Source organism: Podarcis tiliguerta (assembly GCF_965153285.1).
Source record: "Podarcis tiliguerta genome assembly, chromosome: 8".
Classification (NCBI taxonomy): domain Eukaryota; kingdom Metazoa; phylum Chordata; class Lepidosauria; order Squamata; family Lacertidae; genus Podarcis; species Podarcis tiliguerta.
Genome location: NC_139541.1, coordinates 50,288,099 through 50,309,542, shown reverse-complemented (window position 1 = coordinate 50,309,542; position 21,444 = coordinate 50,288,099). Strand labels below are relative to the sequence as shown.

The 21,444-nt window shown below is 48.2% G+C and overlaps 1 protein-coding gene across 2 annotated transcripts in view; it reads left to right on the top strand.

Moving 5' to 3' along the window:
• Window positions 1-21,444, top strand: part of VAC14 (VAC14 component of PIKFYVE complex) — a 70,410-nt gene that overhangs the window by 27,185 nt on the left and 21,781 nt on the right. For both annotated transcript variants that reach the window (XM_083454606.1, XM_083454607.1), the window contains one exon: window positions 9,475-9,607. In XM_083454606.1, the coding sequence (XP_083310732.1) occupies window positions 9,475-9,607 (133 nt within the window). The remainder of the gene's footprint in view (window positions 1-9,474; window positions 9,608-21,444) is intronic.

Here is a 21,444-nt window from a genome sequence, read left to right as displayed (position 1 = left end):
TTCGAAGTAATGACAACTCACTTAGGATTTCCTTATTGGTAGAATACCTAGTTGACTCTTCTTATCTCTCTTCAATCTGTGGCCAATTCTGTAGCAACAAATGTGGCCCACAGAAAGAAGTGGTTGCCCAATTGGGAGTTCCTTTTGGGTGGTTCCCGTTCCTGCCTTGCCAGTGTTTCCTTCCAAGGTTCCAAGTTCTTCAAATACCATCTTGGTGGAGACTAAAGGCAGTGTGAGAACATCAGATGAAACCTGAAGTTGCAACTGGATCAGGCCAAAGGTCTTGCATCTTGTTCTACACCGGCCAAACAGTTCTCATAATGGGAACCCTGTTGCTGTTGCCAAATCTGCCCAGTAACACAGATAAGAGAGTAACAAGATGCCTGCAGGTGCATCGTGGTGAATGAGTTGTCTCTGCTGACTCATGAAGAATTATTAACCCATTAACCGCATTCCTTAACAAACCCAGCATGCGGGACCAGAGTGCAGCAGCAACACTCTCCCCACCTGTGATTCCCAGCAACTGGCATTCCCAGACATACTGCCTCCAATAGTGGAGGGGCAACATAGCCATAATGGCTAGTAGCCCTCTCCTCCATGAATTTTTTCTAAAGCTGTCCCAGTCTGCTTTTGTGGGAGCAAATGCCATGCTAGTTCTGCTTCAGCAAGACTTGTTCTTCTCTATGCTTGGTAATTCTATCTTTAACTATGCTTCCCACCAACTTTCCTGGAACAGATGTTAAGCTAATGAGCCTGTAATGTCTCAAATCCTTTCAAGATGCCCTTTTAAAAACTGGTATTATATTGGCCCCTTTCCAGTCCTCAAATATGGAGGCTGATCTTCAGGGTGAGTTACGTACTTTTGTTAGAAGATCAGCATTTTCACACTTGAGTTCTTTGCGAACTCTTAAGAACTTGTTGAGCCTTGTCCATTCAAAAGACAAAGAGTGGAAGTCCAAACAACCTCATTCTTTCGTGACTTCAAATCTTCCAGTCTGCCAAAGGATCCCAGGCAGCAGTCCAGCACAGATCTCCAGGAGAGGCACCCACAGGGTGCTTCCTTCAGGTTCAGAGCTGGTAAGAATCCATAAAAGTTCATCACCCACCCAGGTATGGCAGAGGCCTGACTGCTAGGTTGCTGAAGGATGCTCAGAGTGCAACATCTTGGAGATGGCCAAGGTCCTCAGGACTGGGTTTATGACATCTATGGGAGAATTGCATGCCCTCCCAAGTCATCCCTAATCCTCTTAGCCTCTGTTGGGCAGAGGGGCCACTGAACCAGCCCTTGCCTGCTGTCGAAGAGACCCTCTCACCTACTCATCAAGGCCCCACTGAGAAGGGAAGATTAAAAAATCACAGGGAAGATTACAGATTTCATCAGCACCATGGAAATGTGAATTTTGCATGCAGGAAGCATCTATGCAGACAGCCCTTTACTTGCCTTGATTGACTCACGTTCCAGAATGCTTAAAATGTGTTTGGCAAGGTTAGGGCATGAGGGAAAGGAAGGTTTTGTTAGGCTTATCACGTCGTGCCTATGTACATGCCATATATTTAAAGCACATTGCTTCCCCCTAAGAGTGCCAGGGACAAGTTTGGTAAGGGTGCTGGGAACTGTAGCTTTGTGAGGGGTAAACTACAATTCCCAGGTTTCGGGGGGGGGGGGATAGTGTACTTTAAATGTATGGAGTGGATATAGCCTGTGTATTTCCTCCCTCCCCCTGTCCCCCTGGGAGCTCACTCACATGTGCATTTCTCCCAAAGCAACTGTGTAAGAGAAGTGAGTCACACAGCAAGCTTCATCCCTGAGCAGGGGCTTATCCTGGTCTCTCTTCCCTGTCTAATGCTCAGCCCACCACCCTGCACTGATTTCCCATCTGGCGCATGGATGATGAGCAGGAAGGGCAAAGGGACAGATCGTGACAGGCGGTGGAAAGGGATAATAGGGTAAACACCAACCATAGCCTTCCTGGTTGTTCGCTTATAGTTCACCATCTGGCTAGAGGCTCCCTACTTCTTCATGAGAGGGTTCCAGGTTACCTGAAGTTGTGGCTGGTTCTACCTTTGCACAGTGCCCTGGTGCTGCTATCTCGGAGCCCCGCTTCTTGGAAGCTTTTGGTCCAGCCTGTAATGCCCTGGCTAGGAAGCACGATGAGCTCATGCTGCTTGTCCCACTGTTGGCTTGTGCTGAGCACAGCTGGGAGCAAATGCGCAGGGCCTCGAGTGTGCCATTGATCCTCTGTCTGTGCAGGAGACGGGTGGGGGGAGGAGCTGGCTAGGCGGCTGCAGAGCTGTGCTTTAGATCAAGTGGATGGCTTTCTCTTCCCTCCCCTGTAGATTATCTAAAAATAGCCTTGCAGTTGTGGCATCCATCCTAAAGGCTGCCGTGGCCCCTTTAACTCCATTCCAGTCCAAGCCTTTTATGTCACATAATAATTTGGAAAGAAGATGTCCAAGAAGCTGTGTCTCCCAGCTTTCTTACTACTTAAAACATCCATATCTGTGCAGCCCTTTTAAGGACATGGCTCTGGTTTTTGAGCCCAGGACCATAATATCTGCAGCTGATTGCCAGTAGAAGTGTCTACTGGCTAGAGACTAGGAACACAAAGAGGTTTGCCGAATGTCATGAGATGCGAACCCCCCAGCATCTCATAACCAGAAACAAGTAGGTGCGGCTCCATCATAACCATTAAGGCAGATGGACCGGTTTGCGGGAATGATCCTGCGCGGGACTTCTTAAGTTCTTTCTTCTGAGAGAAGAGAAGAATTTGGTGATGTGGGGGAAAGTCCAGCAGCTTTTGACAAACACGCTTGTGCCAGAGTTTTTTTTCCTTTGGGGGGAGGGTTATTCCAGTCTGAGGCCGCCAGCAAATTCTGAACATTCAACAAGGCGTTTCTCCAGTTGCACAGTGGGCTTCAGGGCCAAGAAGATGATGTGGCAAGCTGCCCAGACTCTTTCTGGGCAAAGGCAGAGCTGGGGGAGGATGGCAAAGATAGGAGGATCAGAAGCTGGACTGTTCTTCCAAGTAGACTCCTAGGCATGCTGTGCTAAATGGCACCTTTGCAAGCCCCCATCTCGCCCTCCCTGCTGGTTTCCATTATATGTTTGCCTGCTCAAATGGCGAACCACCAGATTGGCTCCCCAGGGTGGAAGAGAGGGCCAGTTCCATTTCATCCTCACACTTTCCTCAGAATCTGTTTATGCAAATGCTGCTGTTTGCTTTTCCTGGCGGGGTGTATTTGCTCTGCTTGCTGAGCAGATCTGCTCCCTGCTTTGCTTCCCCCTTATTTCTCCTTGGAGAAAGCTGCAGCCGAGGTGTGCTGAGTTGTCTTCATGCTTGAGAAAAGTCTTCGTACTTTTTTCAAGCTGCCCTTTCTTTTATTTGGCAATATTTCTGTGGCTGCATTGGTACATGCCCTCGCTTTCACAGGGCTTCGCAAAGATGATAAGTGCTTTCTTGGTCTGGAAGTATCCTGTTCTGTTCATAGCCCAATATGAACATGTGGATCCTCAAATATTTGCTTGTACCCCACCTTTCCACCACCCAGTGGGTTCTTCTGGGGGAGTGCAACCTTGTCGGAAACAGGCTGAACATCTAAACCTCAAATGAGGGGTAAATTTGTAAGAGTAAGTGGATTGTGCCCCACTGCCCCAGACAGAAGCAACAATTTTAAAGGGGGCAGGGAGCCAGGATAATAACTATTAGCTTCCCCGGACTCGTGACTTCTGTTTTAATGAGGAGAAGGCCTGGCTTGTGATCTTGAAATACTTGGGCAGGCTCTCAGAACCAGCAGATCAGCTGCCTTGTCATGTGAGGGCCCAGCCAGAGGGGAAGCAGAAAGCTCTGCTGTGAGTAAATGACTTGCTCTGGTGTGCTAGCTAATCCCCTTGCCAAAATGCTGGCTCTGAATCTGTAGCTCTGTCAGACACAAAACCACCCACAGAGGTGGGTTGCCCCCTCTGTCTTCAAATTGCTTGGCTAGCACTTCATGGAACATGTTAAAGTGGGCTGGACCTCTGAGATCCTAGTAGTGGGCTGGAATCAACGCCCCCCCCCCAAGTGTTTCTTCACCTCAACCTGCTTGATCGAGAAGCAAGTTGCTTCCCCCCCCCCCCTTGTGATGGGCTGGGGGGGGCACGTGAAGCAAAGGATTTTGAACTTTACAGTGTCAATGCCTTGACTTACGCTCCTCCCAGTGTATCCCAGCCCATGAAAGAAGTCAGCGGTGTTCTCTGGGAAGAGAGGTCAGGGAGGCAGCAGATGTCACAAAGCCAGCCACTTGTGCTAATCTGAGCTGGCTTGCGAAATAGGCTTTGGGGATTAGGCACTCAGAGCAGGGCCTGAGTCAGGGACCCACAGAGCAAGAGGACAGGAGGATGCTGGGCTTAGAGCCAGACATGGCCTTCCTGGAGTCTTGCTTGGGCATCACCCATTTCCAGCCTGGCATTCAGATTTCATTTCTGGAGGGAAGTTCCTAGCGTCCGGCTGTGGTGAAGTCTCGCGTACTGCATGTGTTGACCTTGAAACCCCCTTAATCGGCAACTTTTCCCATGCGGAGAAATGTGTGCATCAGCCTTCCCTGGCCTGGGGCTGATGGGTGCTATAGTCCAAAACATCTGGAGGGCAGCAGGCTGGGGAAAAGCTGATTTGCCCCATCAGATGTTGACATTTTGTAGGCGACTGTTTTGCCTTGTGTTCTGGCCTGGGAGAGCAGCTCTGTCAGTGGATTCACCCAATAAACCTAAGATGTTTCTAAATGTGTGTACATTCCACCCACCCACTTTTTCACTGTGCACCTCTCTTGCTATAAAACCCTGCAGAGATACGAAGCATCCCTGTGAAGATCCCAGGTCTTGTGCCCAATATCCAGAACTGACTGCCTTAGGCAGGGCAGCCATCTCTTTGGGTCCAAATTGGCTTTCTGGATTGCAGGAATGCCTCCCCTTTGTGCTTCTCCACCTCTTCACCACCACGACCGCCCTCCCCGTGACCTCCACACTTTCCACTTCTGCCTTGTTTCAGTCAAACAAGAGCTTACTCCGGAGAGGGGTCTTTCTGCTGCCATGTGCCTCTGGAAATGGGCAGGGCAGTCAAGGGTGTGTGGCAACAGGGAGGAGGGACAGGCACACACCCAGGTGCCCTGTAGTTGGGGAGGGAAGGAATGAAGACTGGCTTGTGTCTCCGTGAGCTTGGGAAGGGGGAGCCTACATCTTAGCAACATCTGTTTCGGTGATGAATTGAGAGGCAAATGTCTTGGGGCGGTTCTGTTTTTGTTCTTTGAGCTGCTCTATTTTTATCTTCCCATGTGATGTTCCTTTACATCATATTTACCAAGTTGAAATACAAAACATCCTGTAGTAGTATTAACCGGCTGGAAAGTCTCTCCTGCACATCAGGTTTCACTTAAGATAATCTGCTTGCCTTCCCTGGTGGTGGTGGTGGCGGCGGCAGCAGCAGCAGCAATCCTAGTGCATGTTTGGGGATGGAGAAGGGTGTGGGGATCTGCTCTTGCACCCGCTCATAGGAGCTTGATGGTCAAAAGGCAGCTTCTGCCTCCTGAGTGGTTCCTACTTTTAGAAGCATAGGATTGGTGGAGCTGCAGCTCTCTGAAGCCCTTTCACAGCCCCATCTGCCTGGCGGACAGCTGGGGGAGGGGGATGAGGACTGGAAGTTCATTGGTCTCAAGGCACTCCAGGAACTTTCCAGTGGCCCCCCTCCAACCCCCCTCCTTTCCTGCAGAAGAGCCAAGAGACAGAAAAATAGTTGCTCTGTGAATGACACAGAATTTCTTCCATCTTGCTCTGCCCCAGAGTCGCAGGCAAGAGATACTGAGCAAAATGCTTTAGACTAGAGGAAGGGGTTTGTAGAGGCTCTCAGGGGAGTTTTCTGTTGGGGGGTGGGGAATAGTCTGAAACATTTCAGGGGGGAACTTGGAAAAGAGCTTGAATAACAAAGGGCAAGCAAGCAAATTAGGGGCCGATGTAAATCCAAAACTCTCTGTTGACCTTTACAGACAGTAATGACACCTAGTTTGGGGACTGAAGCTGCCATGGTTGGGCTGGCAGACTCCTGTTGTGGTGACGGAAGAGGGAGAGAGGGGGCGGGAGGGAGTCTTGCTGAATCTCCTGGGCCCCTCACTTGCATTTAGAACTTTTGGCCTCCTCAGAACCTTTCTCCATTGACAGTGGAGGGCACAGTGTTGAGCTGGGGCTGTTTCTGTTTTACAAAAAGCTACCATGATGCAGTGCTGAGAGACAATTGTTCTGCCACAAGAGGGATGACTCTGCAGGGCAGTGCCAAATTGCAGTCTTCTCTGGTGTTGACTATTTGTATGGAACTGCTGGAGAGGAGAGTGTCTAGTCCTCCGGTTGCCTTTCTGCAAGGAATAAAGCTGGGCTTGTAGGGAATTTTCCTGGGCAAAAGCATATCATACAGTGACACGGTGTAGAGCTGGTCTAAAGAAAGAGTATTGCCTGCAGGAGACTTGCCCAACCAGCTTGTTTTGGAACACTGCTCCCACCCGCCCTAGTCCAAAACAACTGGTGTTTCTGACTGTTTGATGGTGAGTGACCTGAGTAGGCCCATGCGTATCACACAATTTCCTTGAACTGCTTATCCTTTTAGGGAATCTTTGCAGAATCCTTCCATACACCCAGCGTTTGCAGATGCCAGAGAAGTAAAACTTGCTTCTGGACAATTTCTGCAGCAGTAACACAGGCTAAGCCTGCAAACTGCTGGGTTGCTGGGCAGAACTCGCCATTATCTTCACCTCTGAGGAAGTAGAGGGAGAGAAGAGAAACCTTAAGGGAAGGGGGAGCTCAGGCACCTGTTTAATACCAGGTGAGGATGTGTGTGATGGAGAAGTTGAATTTGGGCACATGTAGCATTTTCCTGCTTGATCAAGCTGTATGGCTGACCAGGTGGTGGAGTTGAGGAGAAATTCAAGCTGTCTTCTTTCTGAGCTTCCCGCTAGAGTGCAGTCTGCTGTGCCAGGCCACGGGAACATGATGAGGACTAGCGAAGGCATGTGCTGCTCACCTTGGCAGTGAGAGTTAACACCATCATAGTTGCTTTCCAGGAAACCTCTGAGGCTTCTCCCTGAGCAATTCCCCTGAGACAACCCTACTCAGTTGCAACTCACCCTTGTGCTCACTGTGGGCAGCTGAGGTGTCCCAACACAACACTTGTGGGCTTAGGCTTCTCTGTATGTGTACTAACAGCCAGTCTGGTGTGTTGCGTATCTGTGAAGCCTCTGATTTGTGAGTATCAGCATGAATGAATCGGTTCAACTGTGTTTTCCTAACACCTCCTCCTGCCTTTCTAGTATTTCTGCTCCTATAAATAGTAAGGCGGGTTTAATTGTATCTTCTTGCTATGCCATCGTGGGCGAGCCACCCATCGGTGGCAGAAGCTGGAACAGGGGAAGTTAAAGGGATCTGGGAGGCGTGGGTGAGACTCTTGGAAGCCTCTCTGCTGCTTGACTGTTTCTATGTTGTAACCATGCAGATTAATTGAAAACTGGCTGGGCAGAGATTAGGAGCTGTGAGATGGTGGGCGCAGGAATACAAAGCTGAGGTCTTGCTATGGATGTACCTTCATAGCAGGAAGTGGGTCTCCTCTCTGCATGCCTCACACTGACCCCCGCTTGTTCAGTGTATCCAAATTTAACAAATTTTGCTGCTGAACCAGCAGCAGATTGAGAAGTGAAGCTGCAGCCTGTTTCCTGCTTGTGTTGTGCATTGTGCAGCAATATTTGCCAACTCCTGACCCCAAATGAGACAACTGTGATTTTACAAGCTGCCTGGCGGGCAGGGAGAGAGGCTGCCAGAGTGGCTTTTCTGGTCCATTGTGCAGTGGTGCACATCTTCTTTACTTGTCGTTCATGAGTGTGGAGCCCAGGAGTGCTGACTGAAGAGCCATGCATTGACTTCCCCATCGACAGCCCATCCGTGGAACTGTCTGACCTACAACTTTTTTTCCTCTTGAAAAGGCATGATCAGCATCTGATTTGTATAAGAGGAAAAAGAGACCTATGTTAGGGCGCAATCCTTGAAGCTTTTCCTGTGACCTGGACATTCTGCCCAATTCCATCAGGTCTGACCCTTGCAGATAACTTCCTTTGAAGAAGGCCCTGTTCAGCCTTGAGTATCAGTTCCCACCCACCCCTTGTCTTTCTGTTGTTTTCCATATATTTGGACAGGATAGTAAGCCTTTGTAAGAGTCAGGAAACAAGTGGCTTGGGCGCTTAAGTGCCTCTAGACTCTCCAAAACCTTACAAAAACAAAGGAACTGGGTGCTCGTGAAGAAGGGCTGGGGGGGGGAGAGAGAGAGAGAGAGAGAAAGAAAGAAAGAAAGAAAGAAAGAAAGAGGGGAAAATGAAAGAAGTGCATGTTTTGTTTCCTATATCCAAAGAGTTATACCCTAAGTTTGAGGAGAGGCTTTGAGAATGATATTTGCCTGCCCATTCTGCACCTTTTTAACATTATGCTGTTTGATTGAAGGTTTAAACAAGTATTAAGGTTGATCTTTATTGCCAGTGCCTACCATGATCACCACCCTTTCTAGGAAGAGGACACACCTTTCCCCTTCAAAAGAAGTTTGGCTTTGGGGTTGTCTGTTGCCTCTGTTCTCCATGGCCTAGTGACCGACTTGAATCACATTTTATCTATGCTGGCTGGGGCTGATGGAAGTTGTAGTCTGAAACATCTGGAGGGCATCAAGTTGGCAAAGGCTGTTTCTTGGACATATTGAGAGTCCTGTTGTGCAAGGTAGTCTTGTGGGTTTATAGAGCATCTCTCCTGAGATGCTAAATTTCCATAGGATGTTTCGATTTCCATTTTTCCATAACCTAGCCTGCTCTATAGCTGTGCTTAGCTGGGTTACTTTAAATGCTCTTTGGAATGACTGCCTAATAATCAAGTTTTCACCTTTATTTGTCAGCTTCGTTTTTCTATTGCTGTGCCAGGTTTGTGCCAATGTCTGCATATAGGAAATGCATTTTTATGCCTTTTCAGTTCAGAGACATCTCCACACCTTTCCTTTCCCTGTGACTCAGAGGAGGACCAGAGTTCCTGATCTCTTTTATGACTGTGTAAAACAAAGGGCAGGCTAAAACAAGTGGTAGTGTGCCTTCACTATGTATTGCAGGGGAAGGGCCACGGTAGCTCAGTGGTAAAGCATCTACTTTGCATGCAGAAGGTCCCAGGTTCAATCCCCCATGGCATCTCCATGTAGGGTTGGGAGATCCTTGCTTGAAAGTCTGGAGAACTGCTGCCAGTCACTGTGGACAACAGGAGCTGCTTGGTATAAGGCAACTTCATGTAGTTGGAGAGAGTAAAGCTGCCGCTTCAAATCAGAGCTAGGATTGCCTACTGTGATCATGGGTGACAAGCCGAGCTTGGAAACCCACCTCTGCTTCTACAAATGCTTCTTCCTTAAATAGAGTTAACTTCCTCTCTCCTCCTTCTTCCAGGTACCAAAGGCATGGAGTGCTCTCCCTCAACACCCACCATGAACTCCTACTTCTATAAGTTCATGATCAACTTGCTCAAGAGATTCAGCAGTGAGCGGAAGCTTCTGGAGTTGCGGGGAGCTTTCATCATCAGGTGAGGCCACATCCCGCCTTGAGTTGCCACCTCTGTGCTTCCAAATGCCTTTCTGCTATCTGTGTGTTCCTGTGTACAGGTTTGGAGCCTGCCTCAAGGGCTGGGCTGGGTGGGGCTTAGTTCTCTTACTGCAACCAGTGGTACCTTCCTCTCAGCTCCCTCATGACCCTTCTGTTGGTGTGAGGTCAGGAGACAGGCTGTCTATGGGCTGTCGGTAGTGGCACCTGCCCTGTGGAACGTCCTCCCGTCAGATGTCAAGGAAATAAACAACTATCTGACTTTTAGAAGACATCTGAAGGCAGCCCTGTATAGGGAAGTTTTTAATGTTTGCTGTTTTACTGTATTGGATTTTTAATTTGTTGGAAATTGCCCAGAGTGGCTGGGGCAGCTCAGTCAGATGGGCGGCATATAAATAATAAATCATTATATTATGATTATTCCTTTGAACTTAACATGCGAACATAAAAATCGCCCACTGGATCAGGCCAATGGCCCATCTAATCCAGCATCCTGATCTCACAGTGGTCATCCAGATGCCTGTGAGAAACCTGCAAGAAGGATCCGAGCTCAAAATCAAGCTCCCCTTCTGCAGAGTCCAGCAACTGGTATTCAGAAGCATTGCTGCCTCGCAGCTGCAGAGGCAGAGCAGAGCCATCATGGCTGCTAGCCATTGGCAGCCCTCTCCTCCAAGAATTTGTCTAATTCTCTTTTAAAGCCATTCAAGTTGGTGGCCACCACTTCCTCCTGTGGGAATGAGTTCCATAGTTTAATTATGTGGTGCATGAAGAAGCACTTTCTTTTGTCTGTCCTGAATCCTTCAACGTTCAGCTAAATTGGACGTCCATGAGTTCTAGTGTCTAGAAGAGCAGGAGAGAAACTTCTCTCTCTCCACTTTCTCCATGTTTGTTCAGCTTTTCCTCACCAAAGTCAGGGGAGGGGAGAGCAGAGCCTCTGGCTCTTTGATAAACGGAGATACAATGGAGGCCAAGCAGCTGTGAGCTGTACTTCTGTGGTGGGCTGCAGGCTTGCCTGGGACAATGCTCTGCTCAGCTGGGGCAAAATTAGGCTGGCCAGTCGCCCTCTTTCATCAGAGTGTCTCTCCCCCCTCCCCCGGCTGCCGCCAGCTCATTTGCTTTATGGAAAGGAGCAGCTCATGAGAGGCCAACTGTTGTTCATGAATGCCTTTTAGTCCAAGTGAACTGCATGCAGCAGCCCATGTGAGGGGAGGCTGCAGCCACAGGTTTCAAGCCTTGGGTTTCCTGTGTGTCACAGAGCCAGGCCTGCTTTTGGCCACCCTAGAATTTGAGGATGCATTCCTGAATGAGAAACGAAAGGATTCTGTTCAGACCGAGAGCCTACAGACTTTGGCACCATTAGGATGTGCCTCTGTGTGTGTCAAGCCGAGAGAACACTTCTTAAATCTCTCCAATTGTGGGTCAGAGGATGCAAGGGCAGCTGTGCCAGCAGGCCTCACCCTTGCCATGGGCTTGTGGGAAGCCAGATGATGGCAAAGGGGGAACAGTGTGTCCACAAACCCACTCACAGAATCAGAATAGTAGAGTTGGAAGGGATCCCACCCAGTCCAATCCCCTGCAATGCAGGAATCAGAGCTAAAGAATCCCTGACAGATGGCCACCCAGCCACATGTTTAAAAACCTCCAATGAAGGAGAGTCCATTCTACTGTCGAACAGCTCTTTACTGTCAGAAAGTTCTTCCCAATCTCCTTTCTTGTAATTTGAATCCATCGGTTCACGTTCTCTCCCTCTGGAGCATCAGAAAACAATCTTGCTCCATCTTCCATGTGGCAGCCCTTCAGATATTAGAAGGTGGCTTTTGTGTCACCTCTCAGTATTCTCTTCTCCAGGCTAAATATACTCAGCTCCCTCAGCTGTTCCTCATAAGGCTTGGTTTCCCAGACCCTTGATCATCTTGGTCACCCTCCTCTGCATGTGTTCAAGCTTGTCAATATAATTCCTAAACTGTGGCACTCTTATACTGCAAGAGTGGATCACCTTGAGAACAAATTATTTTTTATTATTTATGTCTATTTTTATCCATGTCTGCAGCTCTTTTCCAAGTAATGCATCATGCCCAAAAGAGAAGCGGTTGCTCCTGGGAGCTTATAAACCACATTTTGGCTATTGGGAGGGACGAAGGGAAGAAAGGCAGATGGGTGAGGAGAAGGAGGGAGTGCTTCTGTTTTCCTTTGTCTCTCAGATGGATTGGCAGATGCAGGGCTGAGTGGAGAACGTGGGTAAAAGGGCACTTTTTCAAAATATTAAGAGCCACAGGATTTTCCTGACAGGCTTCTTTCCTAAAGGCCCTCAAGACAAATTCTGGGGTTTGGCCACCAAATGCACACCCCAAATGCATCAGTAGCCCATGAAGCATCTGATCAGCAAGTCCAGGTTCATTTCTAGGTCAGGCCAGCAAACCTTTCAAGCCATCCTCCCCTCCCTCCTTCCTTCCACATTTTGGTTTTGAGTAGGACACAAACTCTCATAACTGCACTTACATAAGGGTCATTAGGATGCACGGCAGCCCACTCTGTGGCCGTTGACCATTTGGCTTGCAAGGTTGGTGGCAATCGGAGCGTTACTTTGCTGTAGCTAGAACTTCGATTCATTTTTAATTGCTCTGTGGCGAGAGGCACAAAGAACCCGCCCTTTTGTGAAGGTTGCCCTTGTTTTTTGGTTGGCATGTCCTGAACATGAATGGCTGTTCTTGTTCGCTGCTGTTGTTGTCTTCGACACGTCCAAATTGTTAAGATTGGGAGCCATTGGCCAATATTTTTGTTGGCTTCACAATGCCTCCCTCTCGCTATTCTGGCTGTGCTGCTGGGGATTGCCTTTACATCCCTTCTCTTGAGTTTCCTCAGAGAGGAAGACTCGGGTGTGTCAAAATGATGAAATCAATCACCACAACTCACTCTACATTGATATCCCGATGCAGGAAGACTGCTCTACGTCAGTGGTTCCCAAAGTGAGCAGTACTGAGCTTACTAAAGGAACCTTTAAGAGGCAAGGAGGCGTGGTGATAGGAGAGTACTGGAGGTGCAAATGATTATCAGACTTTGAAAAGCTGGTATCACTGGATCAAGTTCACCAGCTTTGTTGAATTAATTAAACTGAACAGTTTTGATTGGATTTTGAATAAACATGAAATTAATTGTTACCTGTTTGAATTTTATTATGTTATTATTCTCCTTAGTGGGTTATGCAACCCACTATTCTGAATAGTGCTTTTCATAGCATAGGGTAGGGGGCACTGGGGGTGAGTTTATGGAACCAAGGGGTCAGTGTATTTTTATCCTGTGAAATGCCCTGGGATCTTTGGGTGAAGAGCAGTATATGAATATAATAAACAAAAATAAATGAAACAAGAAATTTGGGGACCACTGCTCTAGAAGACACCACCCATCCAGTGGAAGTGGCAGCGATCTCTGCTTAGATCCTAAGGGTATTTAGTGGGCCTTCTTCATAACATGTTCTACCTAGCTGCCAGTGTGAAGCTTTGTAACAATCACTTGTACTTCCTCTTGCTGTTTTGCTGGATAAGGAAAGAAGCACCTCTGGTTGCATCATTCTGTTTTGCTGTTCAGGAGACTTGAGTGCGCCTTGCGTGAGGCTCTTGTGGGCATTGTCCTGGTGAGAATCTGAGGGCAACAAGAAGCAGGTCGTTCTCCAGGCCTTTTGTCATTTAATTACTTTGCCATTCTAAGCTTGTGACTGAATTCTGGGACGCAGCCTGCACTTTTTGGAAAAGGCCACTGGTGCCACAGCGTTCATTCTGCACTTGAAGTAGTAGTTTACTGCAGTCCACAGCTGAATGTGGAAGAGGGTGGAGTTGGCTTCACTTGCCCAGTAGGAAATGGGCCTCTTGTGTTATCCATGGCTGTGCTCTGTGGGTATGTCAAGGTAGTTGGAAGTTCTGGAAATCAGTGTTAAGATTCTCTCTGCAAACAAATGTTTTTCACTGAGTTGAACAGGTGCCACAAATGTGCCTGCTTCTACAAAGACTAAGAAAGAGGGAGGAGTTGAGAGCATGGTAGACAGGTGGAGAGGAAGGCACCAACTCAGCGTAGTCAGTGCAGAGGACCAGGGGACTGCAGGGGGGCCACATGTCCCCCCAAAAAATGTTTTCCCCTCTATTGGCTTCTGAGGTATAGCTGAATTTTGGCCCCTGCGCAGCAGTTGGATACCTTTTATTTTACTTAAAAATAATAATAAAGCTGATAACTTGCACTGAATCCTATGCCAGGTGCTTTCAAGACAACCCACCTCTGCCCTTACAATTCACCCCAGTCAGGTTTTTTCAGATTTCTTGAGATTCCAATTTTTTAAAAAATACCACTGAGTCTTAGAAAGCTACTAAAATTTTGCAAAGCAGTAAGTGTCAGCTACAAACAGCCACTATCCATGGCTTTCAGAATCCCAGCAGCAGCAGCCTGTTGACATTCTCTTCCCCGTTCGCATGGCCAGGGAATCCTCATCCTGAGGATTGCAGGGGGTGACGCTGGGCTCCCCCTGTTCTTAGAAGCTGGAAGTCTTTGGGTCTTGCATTGTTTTTAGATATAGGAGGACTGGATTTTCCTGCTTTGCTCAATGCACTTTGGCAGTGGGTTTCTCAGAGGATGGGAGAGGAGATGGTGGCTTGTTGGGTTATAAACCAGTGGAATGGAAGCCACAGTATTCAAGTCCCTCTTGCATGATAAGAAGGCCACAGGGCAAGGGGAGCCAGAGCACAACATGGGTGCCTCTCAGTGCTGCTAATGGGGCAGGGTTGTAGCTCAGTGGGAGGGCATCAGCTTTGCCTGCAGAAGGTCCCTTATTCAGACCCCAATGGCATCTCCAAATAGGGCTAGGAAAGGCTCCTTGCCTAAAAACCTGGAGAGGTTCTGCCAGTCAGAGCATACAGTACTGAGCTAGATGGGCTGAGGGCCTGTTTCAGTATCTGGCAGCTTCCTGTGTACGATGCCACATTTATCTGTATGCCTGTGGTACCCTAATCTTTCCCCTTCTCCTTTTGAAGGGTAGGTTTCTGTTGAACATGAAGCAAAAGATTTGATGACGAGAGCAGTTTGACAGTGGAGCTGATTTAGCTGAAGGGGAGTGGTGGGTTCTCCTGTGCTGGATGCCTTCAAGCAAGCAGGGGCTGGACAGCCATCTGTCTACCCGGGGTGCTCCAGATCTCTGGCTTTCCTGCATCAAGCTGTAGTGGGGATTGACGTGTGTGTGTGTGTGTGTGTGTGTGTGGACTGGGCTTCCAGGAACTCCACATGGCTCCCTCCAGCTCTCAATACATCTGAGCAAACTGCCTAAAACTGCAAGCCCAGGCTTTATTTTTTTAAAGTTAATAGATTGATTTGTTCAATAGATTCTTGCAGTACAGCAATAGGATTATTTACAAAATTAAGCTAATGTATGATACCACACTCTATCAATATGTTGAGGCATCTTTCGTCTGTGTGGGAGACCCTTTGGTTGGGCAAATATCCAATTTATTTTACTCGTTGATGTATTAATTCACGCATCTCCTTCCTTTTCCATTCATCGAAGGCAATGTACTTTCCTCGTGGCTCCAAGAGCAAAGTGGTTGTGGTGGCCCTGTGCACAAAGCGACTTCCTCTCCTTCTTTCCTTCCCCCAAAGCATGCATGATGTTTGTAAGGTAGAAAGCATTCTTGGCGGTGTTGAGATTATCTCAAGGTAACAATTGACTAGTTAAGCAATCTCTAAGTAGCCATTGCCGCAATTAAATCTTAATTGGTCTATCTGCGCTGGATAGGACCCCTCATTGCTGACATGTGGCTAAGCATAACTACTTGGGAAACAGCTGGTCCATTCTGTGGGGAGAAGGCATATTGGCCAAAGACCATTCATTTCAGAGATGGTAATGGCTCCTTTGGCGCTATTAGCATCCCCGATAAATAAGAGGATGCTTTTGAAATACGCAGGGATCATCCGTGCTTGGTCTCAGTGCTCATTTTTAGTAATTGATTGACATTAAGCTTCACATCTGCAGCCTAATGGCTTCAGATTCTGAGAGTGGGAGGCAGGCTGCCTAGTTAGGTAGGTGGTCAAATTGAGCATGCCAGTGCTTGTGATGTGGAAGCCCCCCCCCCCCCAAATCTACACTAGATGTAGATGCAGAAGTGGCATATATCTGCAGTATGGGGCAGGTGGCAACTCTGCTTTCAGAAGAACCAGAATGACAGGGAGTGATTTTTGCTTTTTAAAAAACCTTTGCATGGGGGGGAGGTAGTAGCTTTTCCGAGGGGTTTCTTGGGCGTTGGAGCAACTTTTAAAACCGAAGCCAGTCTGTTTCGATTTGGTAGCTTCCTGCTAGAGATAGGCAGCTCTCCTTGGCCTGGATTGAAAATGTTCAGAATTTTTCCAGGGCAGAAACATGGGGGAAAGGAGAATAATTTCCCAACCTCCTTTATTTCCCCGCAGAGACACGGCCCCTTCCCTTTCCTCATAGCAGCAGCTGATGAGTTTAAACCAGACCCTTTTGGAGAACCCTGGGAAGAGGGACACGTCCTGCTTTCAGGGGGGCCCACGTGTCCCTGAGAAAGAAGACCCGAAGCAAAGCAAAACGCTTCTCCTCTTTGTCCTTGCTGTTCCGGTGCCATCAGCAGCCTTAAATATGAAGACGGAGCTTCTGCGCCCAGTGGGCATTTGGCCAGTAGGGGAATGAATGCCCTTGGCGTGGGAGGCTGCACAGTCAGTGGTGTGCAGAAGGGAGCCACTTCAGAGTGCAGGTGCCTCTCTGGGAAGAGGGTGGCATTTGGGAACCACTGTGTTTGCCTTCCCCTGGGCTTCTTGTGGGTTTGCCTTCTTCCTGCCAAGTGGAGTCTTGTGACTGGAGGATGCATTCAGTTCATTACAGCCGGCTGTGATCTTAGCACTCCTCGCTCTTTCTGTTAGTCCCACACCTGGGAAGAAGGGGTTGGACACTCTGTTTTTGAAAACCGTGCTTAGGTTATTCACTTGGGTAGCTTAGTTATCAGTTTGTTTTGCCCCCATGATGTCCAGGTCCAACTAGACAAAGGGCACCCACCATTTCAGCATGGGGATTAATAGAAGGATTGTGACAGGAGCGAGTATTCTCAGTAACTATACTTTTAAACAAACCACACTTCCTTGAATTTCAATGTCCACAAGAAGTGTAGCTGTTCTAAAATTGAAAGCAGAAGCTTCTGGCCTCCTTGCAGGCACAATTGAGAAGTAGGAATACAGAAGCCTAAGACTTGCGATGTCTAGCTAATGTAGTATCAGGAAACCATGGTCTCCTGTTACATCTGAATTGAGCCATGGTTCTCTGTAGCAGAAGATGCTAATTGGCTGCCATTAAGTCAGTAATCATCTGTGTGTAAACTATTCACCCGATTCCCTATGCATTTCTGAACGCAGTGAAGGTATCTGAAGGTGCCATCTGCCTTCAACACTCCTCCTCCCTCTGTGGAAATCCTTAATAACATTTATTCACCTTTCTCATGCTGTGTAAAAGGAAGGTACAGCCTTATCACTGCATATTCCTCAAAATTGGATAAGCCTGTGAGCATTTGCTCTTGTTAGCCCTCCTGAAGCGTCTTCATCTATTGCGTTTCTAATGAAGAAATTGAATGGTTAGAAATAAGGAGCTTGAGCTGCCTCGGAAATTAGGCCACAGCTGTCAGCCTGAAAGCAAAACATGCATCTCTGAGGAAGTTGCTGGCAGAATCCGCTGCTGATTAACCCCCTTTTAAACCGAGATGAAAAAACAAAAACAAAACTCCTGGTGCCTTGGAGCAAGCTGCAGAAAGCAGCCAGAGAGAGGCAGGGAATGGAACATGATGCCTCCTCCATAGAGCGAGGGCAGAGCTCTTCCTTTCGCTGTGGGTCTTTGGAGCTTTGGTCCAGCTCAGCCTTCCCTAACCTGGTGCCCTCCAGAGGCTTTGGGCTACAACTCCCATCAGCCCCAGACAGCCCTGCTGTGTAGTCTTCCCTTAGCATGGCCCTGCTGGCCGGGGCTGATGGGAATTGCAGTCTAAAACCTCTGCAGTGTTTAATAAACACTTGGGGCAAAGTGTGTTTATTACAAAGTGACTTAAGTGTCACTGTCTCTGTGTTGTTCCACTCAAAGGTCAGCGAATCTGACCCCCTTGTTGGTACAGAAAATCTGTTGCCACAGCTTCTTTAATAGGTGCCCGTCCAGCCTTTGCCAAGAGGTCTGTAGTGAAGGAGAGGCTGCAACCACCTTCCAAGGTAGGTCTGTTCCACTGCAGAAAAAGCTTGTGCCGTCGGCTTAAGTTTACTGGAGGTCCTTTTTCTTGTCCTTTGAACCCATTGATTCCGATGCTGCTCCCTGAAGCAACAGAAAACAAGTTCGAACTCGTTCTTCCATGTGGATTTAATTTTCAAAGAGTCAATGCCTCAAGCTCATGTTTATATTTAATTTGTTTGCACAGGGTCAGATGCCATCTACATGGTACATTAAAGGTGTTCCCTGTAGACCCCTTGGAAGCAATTTAAGTAGTGGCGTTCTTGCGATACAGTCCTTGCCTGCTGATTCGCTGCTATATCTGTCAATCCTGAGCCTTTGGGGAGTGGTGCACAAGCCCATTTCACACACACGCACACACCCCCAGGGCTCACCGTTGGGCTCTGTGGGAGTCCTTGGCCATAAGAGCTCCGTCATGCTCCATGGCGTCTCTTGATCTCTCTGAGAGCAGAGATAAGCAGGAGTTTTGGGATGGCGTTTGCTGCAAGTGCCTCTTTGATGCTTGCTCTGTCATACTGGCAGAGGAAGGCTGCTGCAAAATACGGGTTGCGGAATTTTCCACCTTTTATTTTTTGTCATTTTGCATGGTCTGTTGGGAAGTTGGCTGTCTTAGTTCTGGGCAGTCAGGAGAGTTGTGCCAGGGGGTGTCCCTTTTAGCCAGGAGAAGCTGGGGCTTCTTACCCAGGCCCGCCAGAGCCTCACGTCACCAAACTTCACCATGAGGGTGCTGCTTTGATCCTCTTGTGTTTGCACTTTCCAAAAGGGTTCCCTCACCACTCAGCACCAGCTGCTGCTGCTGCATTGCTGCGGCCTGGACACAGATCTTCATGTGTAGCCGATGGGGGCAGTGGAGCTGGAGCGGCCATGTGGCAGCTGCTCAGTTTTTCAGCGATTCTCCTCTTGTTATAGGCTTGGCCAACATGCTTTTCCGTAGAGGCCTGGAGTCAGGAGTCAGAGTAGCTCTTTGGGGTGTGATCCTGTAACTCTGCAGAGTGGGTGAAATCTGGGCAATTGCAGGACAGAGCCTCCCTCCAGAGTGTTTCCTTCCTGTTCATATTTTCCTGTGTGGCTTATGGTAGCCTTGAACACAATGGCTTGGGAGATGCTTGCTCACTCACGCTCCCTTTCCCTCTGGCTCCACTATCTTTCCTCATCCTCCATGATTCCTTTCCTTAGTTCCCTGCTCTGGAGCTTTAATAAAGGCAGGGCTGGCAGGAGGGATAGTCCCATCCTGTGGTTTCAGCAGGGGGAAAGGCAGTGTTAGGTTCATCTTCTGCCATTGCTTTGGCCCCTCCAGAGTGAGAAGGTTTACTAGAGGAAGGCAAGAACTTGTGGTATCTCTCCTGCTTTGTTGGTATTAGGGCATTCTAAAAATGCAACAAGGTTGTCCATGTGGAATTGTTTCTGCTCCCATACACTCTGCTTGAGCAAGGGGCAGTACCACAGGCCATATTTCAACAAGCCAAAAATAATGGCTGTGATCTCCACAGGATCTTGGGAATTGCACAGCAACCAGATTTCAGGAAAAGACTGCGTCCTGTCCATGATGGAGTCAGGACTGCAGTCCCCCCCCCATCTTTTCACATTTTGGCTCCTTATATGCCTGTTGCAGAAGCTCAGGCTTTATGTCCTGTGTCTGGTCATGCTAGGAGGCTTTCCTCTCTTTCAGCCACAACACACAGATGACCTGCATAGACACACACTCCTAGCTTGTTTTTCCTTCTGTCCTCCAGTTACTCACAAACACCAGCTCCTCCAACCATCTCATTCCTGTAGCAGCCATCTTGGTTTAGGGAAGAATCTCTGCCCAGACAAGTCATTTGTGCTCTTCTATTAATGATAATCCATTGATTTACAAAGAGACTTGAAAATGTATAACACAACAGGTTTTTTTCAGAATAGGAAGGGCAGACCCTCTGCTGTTCCTTTGAACGTCTGGCTGCAATTAAAAGGGCATGAAAGCCTCCTGCTGTATGCTCTACCTGTGCAAAAATGGCTACAAGCAACACAAAATTGATAAAAGAGAGGCGTTTTAAGTAAACTGCCATTTTTCAACAGGTCTGGCTGGATTTAATGGATCCTCCACACTTGGTTAAATCTTCCGGATTTTATTAACACTTTGAACAGTGTGCCCTCTCTATGTTCTTCTCCGGCTTGTATAATTCCACAGCAGGCCAAACCTGCTTCTGCTCTTTCCTGCCTGTGGTCCTTGGAGTGTTATTGACTTTCAAGTGTGAATGGTTAATGGCCTTTGCCTTGCTCCTGCTCCTCATAGAGGGCTCTGTGTGCCTCGCTGCGCCTGAATGGCTGAGGGGTGCCTGGGGTGTGATTCTGCCTGGCCATCAAGCCTGTCTTTCAGCCGTGGCAATCTCTTCCCTGGAGTCTCCAGATGCTTCACAGCAAGCTTTGGAGTTTAGTAACCTGGAAGCAGCAACTTCCCCTTGCACCTCCACATAGCAAGTTTTGCCCTGGCTGCATGGACACAAGGAGAAATGTGCAAATGCCAAACTCAGAGGTAGAACAGCTACCCGCAGATGTGGAAAACCAGACTCAGACCTTGAAACTGCCCTATGAGGTTTGGGCAACCTTCCTCTTTCTGTTAGAGCATTTTCAGTCCTATCTAGCAAATGTTGCTTATGAAAGCCAAAGGTACCTCTGGGTGTGTCTGGACTCCGAGGGATATTTGTCACCCTGTTCCTGCTTCCCTGGAAATCACAGATGGTGCAAAAGGGGCTCCATCTAGATCTGAGTGTGGGTTGCGGCCTTGCCGGTTACTAGGTCAGTGAGTAGAGCACACACTTTGCACGCAGAAGGTATCAGGTTCAGCCTCTGGCACCTACAACTGGGGCTTGGAAATGCTCCTGTATGAAGAGGTTACACAGTATCTCCTCTAAACTGACCGTTCACTCTGATTTGTTTTGGTGGAGATTATACGAGTATGGGCATCCCTCTTGACCTGCTTGTGTGGAGGTTATACGTCTTCCCATTGACCATTTGCCTCACAATGTTTTAGTTTAAAAGGTCATTTTTTATTTAAAAAAATGAATTTGTTGCATCAGATCACTTTAGTCCACTTTAACTGCACAAAACCAAATTTCCAGTGTGTTATTGAATCCCTTCTGCAAAATACTGGCAGTCTGGAGAGTCGCTGTCAGTCATTGTCAACCAGGGGAAGGGAACTTGCAGCTCTTCAGATGTTGTTGGACTCCATTTTCCATCAGCCTCAGCCAACTTGGCCAGCAATGATGGTAGTAGTAGTCCAACAACATCTGGAGGGCCACAGGTCCTGATCCCCTGGGTATAGACCATGCTGAGCTCAATGGACCAGCGGCCTGACTTGGTGTTGGGCAGTTTCCTGTGTGACCTGCAGGGAAATGTCTTGTGTGCTCTCAGCCCCTTAGAACAAGCTGTTTGAGCTGGCAAAGCACTATTGCAGCCTGCAAAGGCACATTTCAGACTGTGGGCACAGAGACTGCAGAGGTGTGAGACAAATGCCTGCTCTCGTCATCGCAACACAGTTTCCCATTTCAAAGCAAGCAAATCCATGGCAGGCTGAATGAGGGGGCTGGCCT